At 39.0% G+C, this 13,910-nt stretch overlaps 1 protein-coding gene across 3 annotated transcripts in view; it reads right to left on the bottom strand.

The window, feature by feature from the left end:
- ELMO1 (engulfment and cell motility 1) overlaps positions 1 to 13,910 on the bottom strand; it is a 313,771-nt gene that overhangs the window by 147,704 nt on the left and 152,157 nt on the right. For all 3 annotated transcript variants that reach the window (XM_032181430.1, XM_032181431.1, XM_032181432.1), the window contains one exon: positions 8,921 to 9,029. In XM_032181430.1, coding sequence (XP_032037321.1) covers positions 8,921 to 9,029 — 109 coding nt within the window. The remainder of the gene's footprint in view (positions 1 to 8,920; positions 9,030 to 13,910) is intronic.

The raw sequence follows: 13,910 nt of genomic DNA on the forward strand, positions 1-13,910 counted from the left end.
AGAAATACATCAAGGACATGCCCTTTTTAATTCATCAGGAATCAGCAATGACCCCTCCTTAAAAAGGTTCCCCCATTTTAACTGGGTATATGATCAGTCAGTATAAAAAGTAGGTTGCCAAAGTATCAGGTGGTACAATCATTTGATTGACAAAAAAATTAAGTGTGATTATATGAAAAGAGTATTATTCTCTGCTTTGTCGTCCCCCCACCAAGAACATCCTTATTTATCTGTTCAGTCCAAGCAATGGAAGGAACCATCATGTCTTCCTGAGCAAACACAAACAGCATGTTTACAACACACAGCATGCAGTAGGAGAAGCGGGATGTGCTAACCAGAGAAAAGCTTCAAAGAAACATAACTCTACTGTTCTGTGCCTGCCTTACCCTTGGTTAGTACTACATCAGGACATTGTACCTGATCTCATTCCTTGGAAGCCTGACAATCTGAATTTTAAATAACTTTAAAGCTCTAAAGCTCCCCTCACACATGCAGATTTTTAAAAAGGTATTTACTGTGAGTCAGAAAAAGTTAAAAAAAAAAAAAAAAAAAAAAAAAGACAAATTACCAAACAAAGGTAAAAAGCCTAAGAGAATAAAGGTTTCTGACAGAGGACTCGACTACCCAGTCAATAGCAATCCAAAAGTGCCTCCAGTGCCATGCAAACATCCATGAAGCTCCATGTGTCGGACCACCTGGGACACTTAGTATATCCACTACCTCAGAGCCAGTTCAGCAAGAGGTTGTTACAAGGGTATTCACTTGCTCAAGAAAAGGAATGTTACTTGCAAAACCTCATGTGTTTGTCAGAACACTGCACACTTTTCTATCCTTTGCTAGTACAGCTTTGTCTCAGGAACAACGGCTACTGAACAGTAAATGCTGGTTCTCATTTTAGCAGACAACCGGCTAATGATTTGTCCTCAAACCCCCAAATCATTCCATCTTTTTTCATACAGCAAAACCTCTAGTCCCTCTTTTTTCACCTGTAAAGCTTTCTGCTTCCATCCTGAATATCCTTTAGCGTTGCCCAAACATTTTTGAAACATACAAAGCAACAAGATAGATACACTGAAAGTCGCTATTAAAGCAACGCTGAGCTTTTACAACTTATTTGATTCTATGTACAATTCACTTAGCAACTATATGCCTCTTTTAAACATAGCAATTGCAAAATTTTCAGCCTACTGCATAGAAGAGCTATGAAACCATGAGAGGTTACTGCAAATTTTAAGCACAACTTATTGCGAAATCTAGAAGACTTTGGCTATTTTTAACAAATCTGTATTTATAAAATAATAACAAAAGTGAAATAAGGAGGCCCAGAATTGATTCCAAGATTATTTTTCTCTTAAGTACAATCTGCTCAGCATTAACCTGTCACTGAACAAAGAGCAACCCTCAAAATGTCCACAAATTGTTCCAGGAAAGCAAAAAATATTTGGCTATACCTAAGCTGTCTGAAGGAACTTGCAAACCTGCAGGCAGAGGGGAACTTTAAAAGCTTGAACAGTTCCCCAATGCCAGGAAGAGATGCAGAGTTTTCAAAATGGGACACATTTTGAAGATTGTACTTAATCCCCATTTTTTTCTAAGGCAATAATCCAGTCTATCCACATCGCCTGGTTTGCTTTCACACACAAGCCTAGACTTAAATGTTACTACATCATCCGTATAGCTTAAAAAAAAAAAAATTTGGTTCCAGTGACCACATTAAGAGAAATTACAGCTTTTATTCTACCATGATATCAAGCTAGCTAAAGCCATAGCTTCCACTAATTACAGGAAATCAACTCCAAGATTTTTCTTTCTCCCCATCATTCTTCACCTTTGTTCTGCTAGTTCCCTAGTTTAGCATCCTCAGCAGCTAAGGTCTACACCTTATTCCCAATTTGATTTTATCAGGCCTTAACTTCCAAATCTTCCTGTCCCTTTCATTACCAGATAAGAGAGTTCTTCACACCTAATCGTATTACCTCTTTGTTGTCTTTGGAAAAATAAATTGATTTCTAGAAAATCTTTTCCATCCATGCATCTTTCTTGCCCTTAAGTGTCCATTTTTTTTTCCCACATTTCATGCTTATTGTATGAATAATATTATTGAAAATTAAGTAAATGTAATTTTAAAGGACATAAGGAATCCTGTATTCAGGACACCCACCATAAGATTAAGCACTTTGCACATATGAAACAAGTTATAAACCCTGCTCCAAAGAGATCAAAGACTTATAAAAGCAGACATATGGCTATAGACAATAGGAAAAACATGAGTGGGGTGGCTAGCTGACTGACCCAGCAGCCAACTTTGTATTGACTTTGAAGCTAACAGTGCCACATGTAGAAAGCAATGTTCCAACATCTGTCTCACTATCCCTCAGGACATAGGTAAAACCAAATCATCTTGCTCAAAAGGTGCCTGCAGCTGCTCATGTTCTCAGAGATTACACCGGATGCTTTGCAAGAACATCACAATTTACCATAAGCGTGCAGAGATTAAGATTTTTTAGAGCAAGTAAAAAAAAAAAAAAAAAAAAAAAAAAAAGAGCATCTCCCTAGGGAAAGGGAGTTTTATTCTCTTTTCAGAGGGACTGTGCCAACAGGACAAGGACTGTTTGACAAAGACTGATGTTCTGCTGTTGTACAAAAGTACAATTCAGATGACTCCACAAGTTACTGGCTTTGCATTAAGAAGGACAAGCATATTTAATACCCCTAAAGTAAGGAATGGCTAATTTGCTAGTAATGCTTCCAAAGTAGCCCTTAAAACTCAAGATCAATATGGATTTTAGGTTTTCCCTCCCCACCTCCCCCTCCACTGCTACTGATTGTTTTCAGAGTTAGCTGAATGGTGTTTATCTTGTGACCTTCACTTGAGATCTGATGAATTTTTGCTCTGACTGGGTGTTACCTGATGTGGTGATTGTTTGAGCAAGAGAATAAAGAGGTGGATATATGAGAATGAATGCACTGAAAAGCTAAGACAAAGGAGGTTATGATTTCTTTATAACTATTTCATTATGTTCTAAAGATAGGATCAAAAGTTCAGGATGAAAAAGAAAATTTGCTACCTTTTACTAAAACCTCCTTGGTAAGAAAAGTGGTTCAGTTTCATAACATACACTTCCTGACTCCTAAAGTGCTTCAGTCTCCAGAAGATGAAATTGCAAGAAGAAACCTCAGTAAATAAAATTAGATATTTTTAGTGTTCTATTTCAGGGGGTTTATTCTATTTAAATTTAAGAAAAGAAGGAGAAGGTAAAAATTACCTTTCAAGGCAATTACCTTTCAAACAAGGGGAAAAAAATTATATATGACATTCAACTATAAAAACATTGGATTTGCTGTCAACGAAAAAATCGAACCACATGAGTCCTCAAGTCTAGAATGCTGACCCTGCAGTGACCAGTATGGTTTCAGGGAAAGATTAACAGAAAAATCCTACAATGCACATTGTGGATTGTGCAAAGATGAAAAAGTGCTTCCTGACCCTTGCAGCAATCAGCTTACTCCTTGAAGCATGAGATTTGATTACCTTCATCTCGGCAGGCACAGCACTATATACCTATTAAGTACTCAGCATGATCTATTTGATAAAGGGACAATAACGTAAGAATTTCTGAACCAATTCAATTCTGCAACCTGGGCAATAATTGCTATGAGTAATCCATACCAAGAACATGTATGAACAGCATCAAGGGCATTATAACGTGTTGACATTTACATCTTCTCCTTTGAGGAAAAAAAAAACTATAAATGGATCAAGTCTAACAGAAGCCCATGACAATTAAATTCTCCACAATAAGAAAGCAAGAAAACCCAGCGAAGAAGTCATCTGATAAAAGCTTTAGGACAAATATTCTCTGACATGTGGCATATATCCCTGCGGTCTGTCACAAAGCTTGAGTGCTGATTTTTGCTAAAGCCCCTAAACACCACCCATCAAAAAAATCACATGGGAACATTTTCAGTTCAACATCTGTGTCCTGCTCAAAAATACACTAAAAATACTCAAGGTCTGACATGCCTTATATATAGAATAGCTCCAGGCATGCAATGATATTGGCATATAAACATATTCAGACTGTAACAGTGGCAGCACTGAGGAAAGCTGTCCGTCTGCACACATCACTAATCTACTCTTCATCTATTGGCTACAAGCTGGTATTTCTTTTTTTATTATTATTATTTGTATTTATCTGCAGTGTTACTGTCTCCCTGCAACGCCAGCAGACTGTTTAGGAGGCATTCCTCTAAGCACTTACGTCACATACCAAAACCTGCAGAAAGAAGAGGGAAGGTGGAGGTTACCTTAATTTTCATAGCTACTAAGAACGAAATATGGAAGGCCTTATTTTATCTGCTCTTTGTGAATTTGCCCATGTACCAGTATTGCCTAGCGTCAAGGCGCTGTAGGAGGGGAAAGAGTGCGAACGCTGGGGTGAGAATGTTACTGGCTGATGTCAGCTCTAAGACACAGAGGACAAGACGCAAATCAGCTTGCTATCCAAGGTGTACAAAGGAAATTATTAGTGGAGAAAGGAGAATTATCAAAGCATTTGCCAAGGTGAGTGTCTTGGCAAGTAGTCCTTAAAGCCATTCTCTTCAATGCCTTTCTAACAGCAACAGTTAAGTAAGATTAAAAGATTTAAGCCAAATATTCCACTCTTCCCAGATTCAGAGATTTCACTGACTTACATATGTTTCAATAACTTCCATGTTACCTAAACACTACACCAACACTCCTCCCAAGTTTTTGGTTCTTCTGCTTCACAGGTCCACCTCTGTAAAGCAGTTAACATATTTTCAGCTCACAGCTTATACTTGAGCTTTCTTTTCTTGCACAAGATTAAACGTGTGCTTAAGTGCATTGCTGAAGAAGAAATGAATTTCTGAGTTATGAACATTTGGGAACCAAAGTCAAAGAGTGAAGAAGTCTGGTGCTTGGATTTGGAGAAATGCAAAATCTGGAGGAGTGGCAAACCTTTCACATTTTCTTCTGAGTCCTTTTCTGGAATGAATGCAGTGCTTGAAAGGACCAAAAAGAAATGGTAAAATGCCTTCCTCTTGCCTGAAGGTATTCAATACAATGGAACAAGGGCGGTATAATCACCATGAAAATACTCTTCATAAATAATGGACAGTCTAGTAGCATTTATCTACTCTGCACTTCAGGAAATTTTCTACTGCTGAATATTTCATGAATAAAAGGTAATTTATTGTGGCTTTTAAATTATACACTTCAGAAACTATTAGAAAAAAAGTTCTGTGTTCCTGTGCAATAATGACTAGTTATGAATTTCTATAGAAACACTAGCAGCCTAAATGCATATTTTGAAACATAACATATACAAACTACCAGGGACACCTTTGCCCTAGACTGTAGCTACTGATTTTTAATATGTCCAATCCTATTCAGCAATACAGTATTTATTTACAAGTGAATGATACTCTAAATGAGTGATGACAAACTTTTCTTTCTAAAATGAATAAGATAGCAAAAATAACTTTCCTTTCATATTTTTTTTATATGATAACAAAGCTGCCATACCAAGTCCTCTTTTTTTTAATTCACATTCCCTATTTGAAAAGGCCAGAAAAATGAAAAATTTAAAACATGAAAGCTTTTATCTCCAGAAGTTAGAAGCAATCAGAACAAACAGTACCCAACATGGCAAACAATCTAATAGCCCCCGCATGTGGACAAATGTGTCTGTGGCAAAAAGATTTATTTACTGAATGACTTCTCATGACACAGGCAAGGAAGAAGTCTGAGACACCTGGCTCACTCCTAGATCAATCATCTTTCTTAGTAGCAAAATGCACTGCAAATCCCATGGAGGGATGGGACATCTACAAAAGACATCACACACGAAGCAGTATTTCAGGTATTTTTCTGTGTATTTACAGAAGTAAAACAAAATTAATCTTTAGCACTTAATCCAAATAGCCTCACAGCTTTGGCAAGGTATGTCCCTCCTACATTTACTAGGACAAAAAAAAAAAATAAAAATCAGACAGACCTATCATGGATAATTTGGCTTTAGACACCTCAACTGCAGCAATAAAGTAATTTTGAGGGAGATGTATCTGCTGCAGTCTGCACCTTACACAACATATTTTTGCTTTTGAAGACATCTAGAATAGTTGCTAAGCTGTTCATTTATAGACATAGTGAGTGCAATCCTTAATAACTGGTATACTTGGTATGGTACTCAAAAGTAAGCATCATATCATTTGTCTGGGTCTGTCAAATACTGAGTATCAATTTGGAAGCTGTAAGCAATGCATGGGTTTTAGCCCGTCCTATAGCACAAAGAGTTTTTTCCCCTCGGTCAATAAATTCTCGCAAGACACCACATTTAAAAATCCTGGATGTATTAACAGTCAAATCATACACTTAAAACAGTGCTTTTGACGTCTATTGAAGAGCTGTTAGAAACAAGAACCAATGATACCTATATGCTTGTTTGCTGCTTCCTGAGTTGCTCTTCTCATTATATTTTGTGGACTTCAGCGTAAAGGTAAAAGAAAAGCATTTATTAGGGGGAAAAAAATCTTGAAGGAAAACAAGCATCTCTGTTGTGCCCCCTGCTCATGCAGTGTGAAAATGAAACTTGTGGTAGTGTTTGCCAAACAGACTGCAGCAGGACCCAAAACATTATTGATGGATAACTTAAGTTTACATATATAGATAAACACCATCTCTCTACACTAATGAAGATACAGAAACGCTCTTCTGTTTGATAGTATCTAACAATTTGGCAGGGGGCTGCAATCGAAGCCAAAGACAGCTTTACAGAATGCTCGTTTACTCTGTATTAAAATACAGTATTTTGTATCACAGTGTTAGAGTAAATGATACATATAATATCTGGTGTTTATGTAGAGCTTTACATATCCATATTTACATAGCCCTCACTATCCACGAAGAACTGTTTGGTGACCTGGTACGGCACTTGGATGTGCACAAGTCAATGGGGCCAGATGGGATCCACCCAAGGGTACTGAGAGAACTGGCAGAGGAGCTGGCCAAGCCACTGTCCATCATTTATCAACAGTCCTGGCTATCGGGGGAGGTCCCAGTTGACTAGTGGCTAGCAAACGTGACGCCCATCTACAAGAAGGGCCGGAGGGCAGACCCGGGAAACTACAGGCCTGTCAGTTTGACCTCAGTACCAGGGAAGCTCATGGAGTAGATCCTCCTGAGAGTCATCACGCAGCACTTGCAGGGCAAGCAGGTGATCAGGCCCAGTCAGCATGGGTTTATGAAAGGCAGATCCTGCTTGACGAACCTGATCTCCTTCTATGACAAAGTGACACAGTGGTTGGATGAGGGAAAGGCTATGGATGTGGTCTACCTTGACTTCAGCAAGGCTTTTGACACCGTCTCCCACAGCATTCTCCTCAAGAAACTGGCTGCTCTTGACTTGGACTGGTGCACACTTCGTTGGGTTAGAAACTGGCTGGACAGTCGGGCCCAAAGAGTCATGGTAAATGGAGTCAAGTCCAGTTGGAGGCCGGTCACTAGTGGCGTTCCCCAGGGCTCGGTGCTGGGGCCAGTCCTCTTTAATATCTTCATCGATGATCTGGATGAGGGCATCGAGTGCACCCTCAGTAAGTTTGCAGATGACACCAAGCCATGTGCGTGTGTCGATCTGCTTGAGGGTAGGAAGACTCTGCAGGAGGATCTAGATAGGCTGCACCGATGGGCTGAGGTCAACTGCATGAAGTTCAACAAGGCCAAGTGCCAGGTCCTCCACCTGGGATGCAATAACCCCAAGCAGAGCTACAGGCTGGGAGATGAGTGGTTGGAGAGCTGCCAGGCAGAGAAGGACCTGGTTGATAGTCAGCTGAATATGAGCCAGCAGTGTGCTCAGGTGGCCAAGAAGGCCAACGGCATCCTGGCTTGCATAAGAAACAGTGTGACCAGCAGGGCTAGGGAGGTGATCGTCCCCCTGTACTCGGCTCTGGTGAGACCGCACCTCGAGTACTGTGTTCAGTTTTGGGCCCCTCTCTACAAGAAGGACATCAAGGTGCTTGAGCGGGTCCAGAGAAGGGCGACGAAGCTGGTGAGGGGCCTGGAGAACAAGTCCTACAAGGAGCGGCTGAGGGAGCTGGGGTTGTTCAGCCTGGAGAAAAGGAGGCTCAGGGGTGACCTTATCGCTCTTTACAGATACCTTAAAGGAGGCTGTAGCGAGGTGGGGGTTGGTCTATTCTCCCACGTGCCTGGTGACAGGACGAGGGGGAATGGGCTTAAGTTGCGCCAGGGGAGTTTTAGGTTGGATGTTAGGAAGAACTTCTTTACCGAAAGGGTTGTTAGACACTGGAACAGTCTGCCCAGGGAAGTGGTGGAGTCACCATCCCTGGAAGTCTTTAAAAGACGTTTAGATGTAGAGCTTAGGGATATGGTTTAGTGGGGACTGTTAGCGTTAGGTCAGAGGTTGGACTTGATGATCTTGAGGTCTCTTCCAACCTAGAAATTCTGTGATTCTGTGATATATAAGAGGAAACAGGATGTGTCCATTTCGATGAGCAATCCCACGACAAATGATTGTACTACTCAAAAAAAATAACCTAAAGACAAGCCCATGGAACAGTAAGAGAAAGAAGTCTGCACAGAGGATAACTAAGTCACCCGGTGGGACATGAGCATACCTCTCTGGAAATGATGCAACAGACCTGCTTCACGCAGAAGAAATTCAAAAATCAGCTGCCCATTTCCTCTAGTCCACTCTCATTCACGGAGTGCCAGCAAATTAGTATGAGAGACAGAAAAGGCAGAGTCATTCGAAGTGCTGGTATTTCTCGTAACCATAACGAGAAATGATTCACAGAATGAAATGCTTGCACTGAAATAAACTTCAGGTATCACTGAGCTCACTCAATGTTTCTTAGATGTCAAACAAACAGGCCAACTTACGCAGCTCTCCTACTTTCAGTATTTCGCACAGCATCTTTGTCAGCTCAATGCTACTTCGTCCAAATGGGCACTCATGCTTGTCTTCTCGACTACTGTTCTCCAGGACAATCTAAAGTAGGAATTAAAATGGAAAATAATCAGTTTGAAGAATCCATGAGCTGAAGTATTATACGCCACATCCAACATTTACAGTACACACCAGGCTGAATTCAGGAAAGTTTTCATAAACTTTAGCCTTTCCCCCAGCTAAATGAGAGGAGAAATGAGCTGACAGGAAAGCAAAACAAATAAACAAAAAGAAACACACACAAAAAGAGAAATGTTGCCTCCCTATCCATGAAGCAGTGACACAGAAGCAGTGCAATTCCAGGACCAACCCAGACGGTTTCCCATTCCTATACAGTGTTGCTGTCGTGCACCAGTCCTGGCTTGAAGAAATTGCATCAGAAGCCGAAGAGAATGAAATATTTAAAATATTCAAGAAACATTTCAAATTGCAGGTTAAAGGAAATTAAATATGATGACTCATAGACATAAGCACACCTAGGAGGAATCATAAAAAATATATGACAAAAATTGCATAGCTGGATTCAGGCTCCAAAAAAGATCCAAGTGACAATAATCAAACTCCAGTCCACAGAGTAAGAAAATGTGCTCAGTTTCTCCATTACAGAAGACATTTGAATGCAAATCATTCCAGTGTTTTCACTCTTGCATCAAGCCCATGAATGCCGCAAAAACAGCTCAAGGAAAGTCTTCATGTTATCAGTTGAATTACGGTGCAAAAACATGAGAAAAGAACTTCTTGAACATTTTTGCACCATTTTGCACCTGAAATAATATTTTCCCCAGCACTACAACTAAACAAGAGATTTCACTGTATATGAAAGATGAGTTATGAAAATACTGTAGATTTCATTGAAGGTGTGTGCCTGAAAAGGCAGATAAACTGGGGCTGGAGAAAAGGAAAAAACAGTCAAAACAGATTTGCAGTAAGATTTGTCTCAGCAGTAACAAACTTTGCCACCAGCTTTAAAAAAATTGGAAAAAAAAAAATACAACCTAAACATCTGCTGCACAGCTTGGGGGTGAGGGAGAGAGAAAGAAAATGAATTTCAAAGGTAAGAGATTTTGCCAAGCTCCAAAGAACCTCAGCAGCTCTCTAAATTTTCTTCACAAACAAGCGTTTAGACACTGCTCTGTGATTTGCATTCCTCCTGTCTCCTTAGCTCCTATCTTCACTATGTTTTTTTGTTTGCTTTTTTAATCTTTCAACTTTGTCAGCAAGGAAAGCTTCCAAAACAGTAAAACAACATTGCTTTCCATCACGACAGAAAACGTTGTGCTCCTTTCTAAAATCCTAGAGTTCCCACTAAATCTTCATTTATAAAAGGCTCCAAGGCTGGAACTTCGCCCGAAACAAGGTGGTGGTGGCAGAGAGGAGGACTGGAACCATCACTGGATGCCAGCAAAACCTTCCCTCTCTCCCCAGATCTTAGCTGTGATTGTTCGTTATCCATGCTCTATCATGTGCAGAAGTCTTCGCTGTCAGGCAGTTATGGTAAAAGTGGGAAAATGAAATGAAAACCCAAAAGCAAGAGTGAAAGTTATCTGCTTCACATAGCATGCTGAAACCTCCTCACCAAGAAGTATCTACTCCAGTCCTGCTCTACAAAGGGCAGCTCCAAAGCCATCCCCCGGGGATGTAAAAGGATGGTTGCTTTCTGCATTGTGAAAATGGAAGATCGCTTTGTTTTGTTTTTCGTTGTTGTCTTTTTATCACCTAGATATAACATACTTGCCTCGATTCCCGCAGATGCTTAGAAACTAATTCAGGATGTGATAAATACCTGACTCTTACTGCTTTTCACTGGGCCTTTCCAACAGGGTATGTTAGAATCACGGTCACCGCTCTGCCAAGAGGACTTACTTTTCCTTGTAAAAGTTTTGGTTTAAATTACACCTAATTGTTCTGTGTCACATCTGGGTAACAGCTGTATCAAATCAAAGAAACACCCCTGCAATTTTTGTTTTACGTTGCTGCAGCCACCCTTCAAGGAACATGAGAATATGATTTTGCCTTCTGGATGAGTCATCTTGCTCCAGTCTCTTTCATGGAGGATAGTGCTACATTTCCACATCCAAACGCAGGAGCTATGACAGATTGGCACACATGCAATATAAGGCTGTGTCTTCAACACCTCCCTGGGATCACTTCTCTTGTTTTATTATTATGTGTTTTATCTCTCACATAATAAAACGTAAAATCTGCATACTGGAGCAGGGGGCTGCTTTGACACAGATTTAGAAACAGCAGAGAAACACTGGTAATAAAATCAATGAAGAGGCAAAATGAAAGGGTAAGGGGGAGGGGATGAGAAGCTCTCAAATCAGCATTTCTACTGGCTTCTGGCAAATGCATTTTGTTGAGTTTCACATTAACCTGACATATTAACACTTCATGAGCACATAGATATTTAATGGTGACACCATATATGCATATAATGTAAGGCAGAATTACAGCAATCTGTAATAATGCCAGAGAAATAGTTAAGGAACTGTGTATTGCTATACAGCAAATTAAATGGCAATTTCAGTAATCAATATGTAAAGCAGCTTTGAAACAATCCTCACTCACACTCTCTCTGCAAGCATCATCTTTCAGAGTTTGCTGTGCAAAATAAGGCAGAGCTGACATGTTACATTGCTGCAGGAAAGGAAGATGGAAGACTCTTTACTACATCTAAGGCAAATTTGTAGGCAAATTTGACTAATATGGATCTTCCATAAGAAACAGCAATGGTAAAAAGGTGTGTGGAGGGGTGTCCTTATAAAAACCCAAAGGAAAATTATTCTTAATCTTGGCAAGAGATTTACAACATTCTTTAGGATATTTGTAATATTCTTTTCATGACTTCACGACTCATATCCTGTTCCATTAACATTATAAATATGAACATTATAAATATAAAAACATGAATATTATGAACATTATAAATATAAAAATCCTGTTCCAAACATTATAAATACAGCTGATAATGGCATAATTTTAATCTTACTTCCTTTATCAATCTGGTTATGGAGGAGAAATAAGCAGAGAATAGACATGTTTGCTCCATAAACTGGTGAAAACTGTAGCAGGGGAAAACATAACACAGCTCTAAACAGAAAATACTTGTGAATCAAGCCATCAGTACACTCTGTAGACATACACATTTCTGTCACAGCAGTTATTTTAGCAAGGAAAGTAAAGCAGTGAGGAAGTCACCAAGACCAAATAACGTTCATTCAAATGGCGGTCTATTATCAGTGCCCCCCCCCCCCCCCCCCCCTCACAAATCCACCACAGCAAGCTGCAGATCTACCAAATGTTTAACTATCAACAGGTATGATTGCTAAATTTTACTCTGGGGAGAAAAATACTTAAAGGCAGAAACCATGGACGTTGCAGGAGAGCTCTCAGCACCTTGACCATCTTCCCTCAATCCTATCTCGGCCCTTGTCTGCTTGGTAGCCCTTTATTTTGATATTAGGCATCTACTTCTGCCAGCTTATCCTCTGTTTGCAGAGCTATGGAATTGGGAAGATGGAAAAATGGCTTTTAATACGCTAGATATTATACAGACAAAATCCAAAACTACCTTGCAATACAGAGATACGAAATGCTGCACATCATTTTTTCTTTCTCCGTTCCTTTAAACTCTACAGCCCATTACTATGAGGCAAGGCAAAAAACAAGCATCATGTGTAACACACAGTAAATACAGAACAATTTTCTTAAAAATCAACAAAAAATACAGACATGGATCTCAAGAAAATGAAAACAAAAGGGAAAAAGTTACCCGGAGAGGGCAGACAGGCAAAGTTTGAGTGAGGATAAGATACTAAAGAAAAAGACAAGATAAAAAGTTGGTAAAAGGAAAGTGAAGTAATTTAAAAAACAAACAAACAAAAAAGAACACAAACATTCTTCCTCCATGTCTCTGAGCTGCAAGAACAAGATCCATAGAATGAGAACAGAGAATAAAATTAAATCAGAAGAATGAGATTAATTGACTAGCAGAAGGGGAGAAAGGAAGAATTTAAAAAATAAATAAATAAATAAATAAAATATATATATATATATATTTTTTTTTAATCAAAGGAGCTGAAATTTTTAGGAAAGCCAGCATTACCCATTTTCTTGGTTTTTCTACAGTTGAAACTTTGTAGCCTGTTAAAGCACAGGAATTTGACAATCTCTGTAATAGAATACAGATCTGTACAGTTTTTACTATTTTTAGGTTACCTCATGTATGTACTTCTCTCATTTACAAATTCCTGTTGTAAATAGAACAGGAACATTTCCCAAATACAAAAATAAGTAATAACAAAGCAAACAAACAAAAACAGAAAACAAACAAACAACAACAACAAAACACACAAATAAAACAACTGAAGTGATCAGAAAGAGAAATGATGGCTTAGGGTAATGCATTTCAGGCAGTGTTGTTTAGCAGCTGCTGACAGCTGAATTTCTTCTGGGATTTAGCCATATGAATTGCCTGAAGTACACAGTTTTCTCTGAAGCCAAAAGCGTTTTAAAGAAGAGGAAGGCAGCCTTCAAGTGTCCTATTGTCCAACAAAACATTTAGAAAGTAAGAGGAAGGAATAAGCCTCCTTACAGAATATATTTAGTTCTTGTTTTTGAAATACTTTTTTTTTTTTTTAGTTCCTCTTTGTATTGTAGTTAATGTTACTCAGCATCACCCAGAGAAGGCTAACCTACCTTTACGAGATATGTACTAATAGCATGGATATATATTTATAATATAAATATAATAATAAATATAAATATATAATATAATGGCATGGATATTTTATAATATAAATTCAAATGTTATGCCAACATCACAGAGGAATAGTGTAAAACCTCCAGCAGCAGAAAGAAACAAAATCGAAAGATTTTCTAACTTTACAGCAGGAAACTTCACATTGTTGCTTTATGATC

The sequence above is a fragment of the Aythya fuligula genome, chromosome 2, assembly GCF_009819795.1.
Source record: "Aythya fuligula isolate bAytFul2 chromosome 2, bAytFul2.pri, whole genome shotgun sequence".
NCBI lineage: Eukaryota > Metazoa > Chordata > Aves > Anseriformes > Anatidae > Aythya > Aythya fuligula.